At 34.6% G+C, this 10155-nt stretch overlaps 1 protein-coding gene across 1 annotated transcript; it reads right to left on the bottom strand.

Annotated features, from left to right (window-relative positions):
- Positions 1-5288: 5288 nt before the first annotated feature.
- On the bottom strand, positions 5289-6016 carry LOC110032084 (interactor of constitutive active ROPs 2, chloroplastic-like). The gene has a single exon (XM_020735598.1). The coding sequence runs from the start codon at positions 5721-5723 to the stop codon at positions 5289-5291; it is 435 nt and encodes a 144-aa protein (XP_020591257.1). The 5' UTR covers positions 5724-6016.
- Positions 6017-10155: the final 4139 nt, after the last annotated feature.

The raw sequence follows: 10155 nt of genomic DNA, 5'->3' as shown, positions 1-10155 counted from the left end.
AGTGATTGGAAGTTGATTTATGAGGAAGCTAGGTTCTTAATCTCTGTTAGTGTTTTGCTTTAACCCTTATTCGAGAGTTGGATTGACCCTAGTTGGAGGCTCGGGTTTGCTTTGTTTCGCCCCTGCCCGAGATGCGGATGTGAGTTTTGGCTTTCATTGACCTTAGCTCATACCCGTAGGACCTATTGGAGTTTGTTGAATTTAATTTAGCCCCTCTTGTTGGGCTTGAGTCATTTGAATGATTGTAAGCGGATCAAATTTGTTATTTTGAGAGATTCGTGATATTTTGTACTCTCTTATGTATATCAAAACTTTTATGGAACTTATTTGAGTCGCCTCGGCCGTGAGCCTTCCCTTTCCCTTTGCCTCGTGTCTTTGCTGTGAGCCTTGCTTACAATGCTTTGGAGTTGGTTTGGATTGCCCTGTTTGTCGGGGCTATGAGTACTTCCCTTCTTTAAGTCCTAACCGTGGGTCTCTGTCTTTTATATTGGCCTTGTTTTGCCTTGGCCGTGAGTCACCTGTGGGAGTTTATTGGGGTCTGGAGCTCGACGGTGCTGATATTGACTTTTACTTGTGAATTTTCTTGGCTTTACCGGCTTTACCTCACTTGGGTTTGGCTTTACCTCACTTGGGTCGAGGATCTTGGTAGTTGTCTTCCTTTCTCTACTGATACAGGCACACCTCAGTGCATTGGAAAATATTGGAAAAATTTCGTGTTTGTTTGATGTGTGAGGCCATGGATTAATTTGAGAGTTGGGAGATTTTGATATCAACTTGGGGTTTGGAGGATTTGCAAGTCTTATTTGGGAGAGCATTTGACTGATTTGATTAATCTCTTATGTCATTGGGGTTTGAAAAATCAACGTAAAATAGCCCTTTATGTTTGTTAGGAAAGACCTTAGGCCCTACTTTTTGAGGTCTTTTCGATAGTTTTGAGAACTGATCTATTTTTTTTTTCGGTGTTTTAGATGGATCAGTGCCTCCTCTCTCACATCCCATTTTTGTTCTTTTTTTTTCTTGCTTCTTAGTTCGATTTTTTATGCTTATGTCCGACGCATAAGTGTCAATGTATGCCCTTTTGCTATACGTGAAACCATCAAGCAAGGTCGCAATTAGTTTGTTTTGGGGCGTAGGGTGGTGATGATAAAGACACACTGAAGATAGAGCAGAAAGATGCCCTGTCCTATAACATCAATCTCCAGGTATTTGATGAACAATAGGATAACGGTATACTTCATCGACATAAGTCTAGCAGGAGTTGACTCGAACCTCCTCAGGTAGTTGGACAATAAAAAAAATTGTTAAAACTTATTTAAAAAAAATAAAAATATATTTTTCATTATAAAATAAAATTTGATGATCTTTTTTATGAGACCTATGTGCATGTCAAAAACATAAATTTTAAAATACATTTTAAAATTGATTGTCCACCTGATGAATACTTGTTTAGGCTGGGAAATAACTCTCTAGGTGAGGTTCAAAATACACTTCTAAACGAGTAACATGTTCTATATTTTCGGGTGACCGAGTAGCCTTCGTGGACCCTCGAGTATGTATGTATATCTGAGCCTAGCCCCACATGAGTGCTTGCGGTCCCCTTTACCCGAACTTTTTTTGTTTTATCGAAACTTTGGGACAAGACACTCGTGTTTCTTTTCCTTTCTTTTGAGATTTCTCCAAAATTTTTTAGGATTTTTACTTAAGTCTTTTCTTGTTGATTTTCTCGAGTATTCTACCATGAGTCGTTGTTACACTCTTCTTTGAATTTCCTGGATGACGTTTCTTCCAGACTTCGTTTTTTGCGATGCATTTCAACTTGCTATATTTAAGAAACAGCGGATCTCACAGGGATACATGTTTGCTTTACATTTACAACACTTCATTTACCTGTTTATACCTGCTACTGTTCTTCCTGTACAACATGTTATACTATTCATGTTTCTACCTGTTACTGTCCTATACAACATGTTGTATTATTCCCGTACAACATGTTATACAATTTCTGTTTTTACTTGCTACTGTTCTACATGCATCCTACTGTTTGTCCTGTACTGCACATTTTATATTATATAGCCTTAATCATGCATTCTTTTTATATAGGATGTTTAGAAGACTATTACCATATGGTTGTTTGATTTGACTCATCATAACTTGACACCATAAAAAACTTAAACTCGTCACGACAAGGAGCTTGGAACTAGCGCGGTGGGCAACACGACAATCTTAAATAGCAGAACATGTCTTCCCCAGCTAAGTCATTTCTTTCCTAGAAATTACATCAATCCATAATATTTTGAGGTTGTTTGCCTAACACAACATAAACCTTCAACATTTTCGTTAGGCATTTGTATAACTCTGCTATACGATTTAAGCCCTAACTCGCTTTAGAATTCTGAGGTTGTCGTTCGTTACGACCTAAATTCTCACATCTTCCGGGCAATTTGTGTGAGCGTTTCACACGAATGTAAGCCCCAATTAAATAAAATTGGCAGGATAAAACACTTGAATATTTTTCGTCGAAACTGAAGCCAAACCATAGGGTAGACTGGGAAGCCATCGAGAATCTCCTCTAGATTTGTGGCATCCCCTAGTTCTTCCTCCTTTGGATGCTACAATAAATGTTTCAAGTTTGAATCATTAGCTTTTGCACACCTCTTTGTCCAATTTCGTTGAAAAGTCTTATCCTTTTGAAGTCTTGATATAGGAAGCTTTTCCGAACCCAGCTTAAAATAAATCCTATTTAATTTTTCATATTAAATAGGGGAATTTGTCGGTAAATAAAACTGTTTCGCAGATCAAACGGACGTCATATATATCTTGTTTATTTAATCGAGTCTTATCCTCAAGTTTTGTGTTTATCCCTTGGGATAGATACAGAGTTTGAGGTAAAACTCTCTTTCATTTAAACTATGATTAGTTTGATTTCATATTTGATTTTAAAACTTAAATCTATATGTAAATTAAAACGTCTTTCTGAAGCGGGCGACGGTATTTCGATCCCGGTGGCCGACAACTTATTACAGGCAACAACAACAGCCCACCACCACACTTTTTATCGTCGACAGTGCTACTAGAGCTACAACAACCCTATCAGGAATATATTCATTTTGCATTTTTTCTCTACGTGTCTAGCCACTCATCCACGAAAGCATTCCATCTTAACAACACTTTATTTACGCTTCTCTTTTAAAGGCCACCATTCTGTGCTATATAGAATTTTGATCTCACCACCATCTTATGAAATTTTATTTTCAATCTAAGTGGTACTTTTGTATCACACAATAGGCTCGATGCATTCCTCGACTTCAACCAACCAGTTTGAATTCTACTAATAACATCTCAGTTTATATAAGAAATTATGTTATCAATATTTTATGACAGTTTATTTAATGAATTATTAACATAATTTTTTATATTTTATATTTTCTTTCACATTATTATTCTAACACCAACTATTTTTATTTATTTAATTTTTTTCCTTTAGATTATCCAATTACATCTTTTGTCATTTGTGTAATTTTATTTATTCCATGTATAACTTGTTTCTTCATGAACGTCTCAAAACTTGAAATCTTGAAGTTTACTCTTAAAAATAATTTTATGTCTTTCAAGTGCATCCATCTAATCCCATGACAATGATTTATAATATTCTGTTCTTACAATTTTTCATCTTAAAATCGAGAATTAATAATTAATATTGAGTACATAAATTCTCACTTGAAATGACTTTACAATCTTTACATTCTCGAATATCTCTTATCCTCATAAGAAAATAATCAATTCGTGTTGTATCGGATCCATTCTTATAAGTTAGAAATTTTCTATAATTTCTACACTTGATATAATTTTTATTAGGAAGACATTACTGAAATAAGTAACATATTATAACAATCCAGGCTTGTTTGAAAAATTGAGAATTTTAGTATAATTAATATTGATAACATGTTATGTAATTTTGGTGAGCCTAATATTGATAGTTATTATTTAGTATTTTTAGAAGATAATGTGGCATCTAAATATGATTAATTCAATTATATCGTTTTTATTTTATAGAAAGATGAAGATATGGATATGATTTTTTACGTAAATAGATGGTTAAAATGTTAGAGTTGTATCATGATTTTTGGGTGATCATAGGCTATAACTGTGACATAAAAATGTAAATTTAAAACTCTTGGTTTAATTTTAAAGAAAAATGATAGACATATAAATGATGACGTGATTTCTTATGTTAAAGATCACATCGTTAATTTGTTGACTAGTATCAAGAGTTTTGGGTGATATTAAGGTATCATGGAGACAACAATAAAATTTTAAAGCTTTAGTTACCAATAATGTATGTTTTTGAATATATGTGGTAAGGAAATTATTGATGTCCAAGTTGAGTGATGAAAATAAGAATGTTAAATAGACGTGCTGAGAAATTAAACAAAAAGATAAACTAAGGAACACTTGATTTAAAACGTTGGATGGATTAGAATGGCCTTTATTAAAGGTGTGAAAAATGAAATGTTGACGTTAACATTTTTGGGCATGCATAATGAATGGTGATAATTTGCTCAATGAACCAACATATAACATTAGTTAAGAGTATTATGAAGTGGATTTGTGTTGGTTTCTTGAAATGAAAAAAAAGATAAAATTTAAGAGAATTGATGTAGATTGAAGAGAAAATTAGAACCATACACCTTTCGTGTAGCCTTACAATATTTAAACTCAGAGCTAATAGCAAACTTCCAAGAAAATGACCTAAAAACCAGTCAAGAAAATAACAAGAAATAAAATCAAGAAAAATAGTAACTAGACTCAATAAGCAGTCCTAAGCATGTATTCCAACACTCCTCCTTTCTTTAGGAGCTGCGAACACCAAATTTCTGCCTTAAAAACTCAAACTTGCTGATTGGAAGTGACTTTGTAAGCAAATCTGCCAACTGATATTCAGATTTGCAGTAATTCAGAGTTACAAATTCTTCTTTCTGTACTTCTCTTAGAAAAAATAACTTGATGTTGAAATGCTTAGTTTTCCTATGAAACACAAGATTATGGGAAATGGAAATGACAATTTGGTTGTCAACAAAAATCTCAGTGCTTTCTTTCTGCTCCAGATTGAGTTCCATTAAAATTTTCCTCAGCATATTGCCATTCTTTGCCTTAGAAACTCAAACTTGTTGATTGGAAGTGGTTTTGTAAATAAATCTGCTAACTAATCTTCAGATTTGCAGTAAACCAGAGTCACAAATTGTTCTTTCTGTACTTCTCTTAGAAAAAATAACTTGATGTTGAAATGCTTAGTTTTTTTTATGAAACACAGGATTATGAGAATTGAAAATGACAACTTGGTTGTCAACAAAAATCTCAGTGCTTTCTTTCTGCTCAAGATTGAGATCCATTAAAATTTTTCTTATCATATTGCTATTCTTTCTCTTGGGAGAATCTTCATTCAAGTCGTCGAAGAAAGGGGAGCTTTGCAGCTTCCTAGGGAGCAGTGAATTGTAGTCTGATTTAAGAGAGCCCGTCCTCTCAACTATTCTGCCATTGTTCCCTGGTGTGAGAACTGTTGCAGCTGCTTCAACTGCATTTCTCCATTGATCTGACTGCACCCTTAGCCTCCTCAGCTCAGCCTCCATCTCTGATTTCACTGCCTGAGCAGCCTCAAGCTGCTCCAAAACCTTTGTTGCCTTGTTTTTATTTTCAGCCTCCTCATTAACAACACCTAGTCTCATCAATGCTTTTTGTTCTGCAGATTTTGCACTCTCAACATCCAATACAACAACAACATAATTCTCCTGATGCTCCCTGTCTATTGATCTTCGTTTTTAGCCGTCATTCTCATCCATAATGCTTTGCAGCTGTGTCTCCTTATCTAAGACTTTTGCTTTCAGTTCTGTGACCTATGTAGTAGCCTTTACCAGCCTCATCTCCGAATCAAATTGGCTCGCCATTGACTTATTCATTTCATCTTTCAATTCATCATTCATTCGCGACATGGCTGAGAGTTCTATTTTCATACTCAAAAGCCGAGCTTTCAACTCTAAAAGTTTTGCAGTTGTTTTCTGTAAGGTTGACTCTATTTCTAATTCCCTCAGCCTTGCATCAACATTCACATGCTCAGCCATCTCAATTGCTGATTGAATCTTGATAGTGCTTTCAATTTGTTCCTCATGCATTGGATTGAGTGAATAACTCTTCCCTTCCATCTTAACTTCAAACATCTTTTGGCTCGCAACATCCTTTATCGCACATGTCTTCCCCATGAACATCACTTTGAATCCTTTTTCTATTAATTTACCAACGCTGAGCAAGTTTTGATCAATATCTGGTACATAGAGAACATCAGTGATCAACCTTGTTCCTGAACAACTTGCAATGGCTGCGGTGCCCTTTCCTTTGACTACAATATATTCACCATTCCCAATTCTGACATTCTTGGACTCGGTGTTCTTCAATTCATTGAACAACTCCTTGTCATGTGTCATATGATTAGTGCAACCACTATTAATAAGCCAATTTTCACTAATTTCAGAACTCGTGAAACAAATTGCAACGAAAATTTGGTCATCTTCTTCTTGATTTGCCACTTGTGCTTCATCTCCTTGCTGTTTATCTTTATTATTGCAAATGACAGCTTCATGTCCCATTTGATTGCACTTGCTGCACTTTGCATCTGGTCTTCTCAAACATTTGAAAGGAGGATGACCTTTCTTGCCACAATGTTGACATGGAGGGTAATCTTTTTTAACTCCTAATCTTTTATTTTCAGTTTTGCTTCTGTTCTCAGGAGCAGATCTTTATCCACTTATAGCTTGAAACTTCTTGTTCTTGGGCCACCTATTCTTTTCATCATCTACTGGTAGAGCTCCTTCAACGGCTCCTTCTTCCCTCATTATACGCCTCTGCTCTTGTGCTTGTAAAGCACTTAAGAGTTCTGTCAAAGTAATCTTTGACAGATCCTTTGTGTTTTCTAAGGTGGTGATGGTAGTCTCGAATCTTTCAGGCACTGTCACAAGGATTTTCTGAACAATTCTTGAATCTTCCGGAGAAAGAGCCCAATAATTTGACACGATTTGCTATGTTGAGTAGTCTGTCAGAGAATTCCTTTATGGTTTCTGGCTCCTTCATCTTTTTAGAATTCAAAGTCACGAACCAAGTTTAGCACTTGCATCCCTCGAATTCTTTCCTCTCCTTCGTACTCGGATTTGAGATAATCCCAAATCCCCTTTGCCGTTTTCAACAACATGATACAAGTGAAGATTGTGGAGGAAATTGCAGCAAACAGGAAGACTTTTGCCTTTGACTTCTTTGTCTTCTTCTTCTTTTGTGCTTTAATTTGTGCTACGGTGGGATTTTCAGGGAAAAGAGGAATGCCATAGTTTTCTTTTACTGCTTACCAGAGATCCAAAGCTTTAAGGTAAGTCTCCATGCAGACTGCCCAGATCTGGTAGTTGTCTCCGTCAAACACTGGTGGAGCAACTGAGGAAAAACTAGGTTCGATCTTCATAACTGCTCAAACTAGCACACAACTCCCTTAAGAAGAGAGCTCTGATACCAAATTGTTGGTTTCTTGAAATGCAAAAGAAGAGAAAACTTAAGAGAATTGATTTAGATTGAAGGGAAATTAGAACCACACATCTTTTGTGTAGCCTTACAAGTGTAGCCTTACAATACTTACAATATTTAAACTTGGAGCTAATAGCAAACTTCCAAGAAAAAGACCTAAAATCAGCCAAGAAAATAACAAGAAACAAAATCAAGAAAAATAGCAACTAACTCTTAAGATTAAGGAACAAACTTGACTCAATTAAACTTAGTCTCAATAAACAGTCCTAAGCATGTATTCCAATAAATTGTTAAACCCAAGTTTAAGTTATTCATTAAGATTTGTGAATCGCAAGTTTTAGCTCCTCTGAGGCTCAGACATTTGTCAATAAAACAAATGAAAAGTTGATATACATAATAAATTTTCTTTGCTTTATCATTATATAAATTCTCGCATTACTCAATAAGCATCCAAATTCGTGTAGGATTTGTGAATAGATTCATAAAGTGTCTAAATTCGTGTATGATTTGTGAATATATTTATAATTCTTGGGATAAGAATGATGATGCACTCAATACACTCAAATATTTATGAGATTTATTATTGGAATTTACACTATTTGGACTCGGGAGTATGATCTGTATCAATTTTCAAGTGCACTCTATTTAGTTCAATATCATATTTTATTTTATGATCTTAATTTTTTTCGTTACGATAACACACAAATATTAGTTGATTTGAGCACTAATCAAAATTTCATAACAAGTTTTGTTTCATGTTATGTTTCTTTATCATTTTGTTTTTCCATTGGTTTGTTTTTTCTATTTATTTTGCTGCGGGAGGAAGGATACATTTCAGTATCATTAGACAATATATGATGTCTTGTTTTTTTTTTAAACGAAGAGGAATGTAAATATCACTTTATGGTAATATTTTGAATATTATATGTAAATATCAGCAGAACTTATTGATTTGTATGATTTCTATGTCTTCTCAAGTGAATAAAGGCATTCTTTTTGCCAGAGATAACTGTTGTCATTATTGACAACAATTGTTTCAGTCTGGCATTCCATTAGTTCTCCTCCCTCGTTCCTCCCTCGTTTGAATCCATTCCATAACCATTATCACAGCTCTATCTGCTCAGCTCATTATATTGATTTTTTCTTCCACCTCAACACGGAAGTTTAAGAATGGTTAAGAATGATTCTAGTAATGGAAAGACAAGCCCTTTCAGTATTGGCTTTGGTGAGATGCTCATCGATCATATGGGGTGAAATTCGTAAATAGGATATTTTAAGTGTGAAAATTATAGTATAAGAAGTTTAGAGTGTGGAACTCCCTTTTTTTTATATGTTCAGATTTACCTTTTTTGGTTTGCCTAAATCTTGTATGATGTCACAAATTCAGTGTGGAAAATTGTAAAGTGTTATTTTTTCACCCAGTTATTTATTCTCTTATATTGTTGAGTATGATATAATAAGTTCAATTTTTTGCTAATATTTCATTGAAGTGAAACATTTACAGAGAATTTTACCATAATCGATATAGCCACCTCATTGAACACTATTTGTAGTTGGCTTTATAACAAATCAAATTTGTTTGTAGATGTTATTGTTTTGTAGATAGATTTGAGTTTGCGGAATGGTGTGGTATGGAAGAACGCTGCATTTGTTGACTTGCGATGATAATCAGGTTTCATGTCATTGTTTGTGTTCTACTTTGGAAGTCACCTCATTGTAATTTTGGTTTTTGACAATGAGTTGCGGCCGACAATTTACCATGTGCTCGGAGCAGATTCATGAGTTGTCATGTGCACTCGATAAAATATAGTGCATTTGTGGTGTAATTTGGCCTGATCTGTGGGTTGACTTCGTGGATGGATGGGTATGGTTTGATCTATCATGAACTAGGGTCCCTGGACGGACTTTGTGGGTGAAACAACAGATGAATAAATAATCCTACTTTCAACCGGTTCATGTTGGTGGCTCAAATGAGCTCTAGATCAATTGATTCGTGAGTTGTTTGCTGAATTTTTTTATTGCTGTCTTCGCCATTCATGCAACATATGGAGGAATGGATGGATGTTACTTTTAGATTTGAGTTTTGTTTGGTTCATTAGGCTTGGCTCGGGTGAAAATAGTGCAGTATATAATTAAAACTATAAAAATTTTCTTTCTTTTATGGGTGTTGTAGATTGTGAAAGGTATTGGTGAAAGCTGATTAACAATAGTTAGTTACAATGGTTGGTTGATTGCAGTCATGCGATGGTAGCAGAGCGCTATAGAAAATGATCTAAAAATGGTTGATTAGGTTTGTCAAGACTTAAAAATGAAAAATTTTCTGTCCGGTCTCTGGATGTAGCTTTACGTGCATATTCTAATAATATGTTCCCACGTATGCTACATCGTGAAGATCATTTTGGGGTCATTGAAGTGGAATCGTGAAGATTATTTCAGGGTTATTGAAAAAATCTCATAGATTCTATTTTAATAACCATGAAATAACCCAAAATAACCTCAAAATATTCTTTGTGGTTCCATTTCAATAACCTCAAGATAACATTATAGAGGTTATTGTAAGATTATTTCTGAATTATTAAAGTGAAATATATGAGTTTC

Source organism: Phalaenopsis equestris, unplaced genomic scaffold (assembly GCF_001263595.1).
Source record: "Phalaenopsis equestris unplaced genomic scaffold, ASM126359v1 Scaffold000878, whole genome shotgun sequence".
In the NCBI taxonomy this organism is placed as follows: domain Eukaryota; kingdom Viridiplantae; phylum Streptophyta; class Magnoliopsida; order Asparagales; family Orchidaceae; genus Phalaenopsis; species Phalaenopsis equestris.
This window is presented reverse-complemented; position numbering and strand designations above follow the sequence as displayed.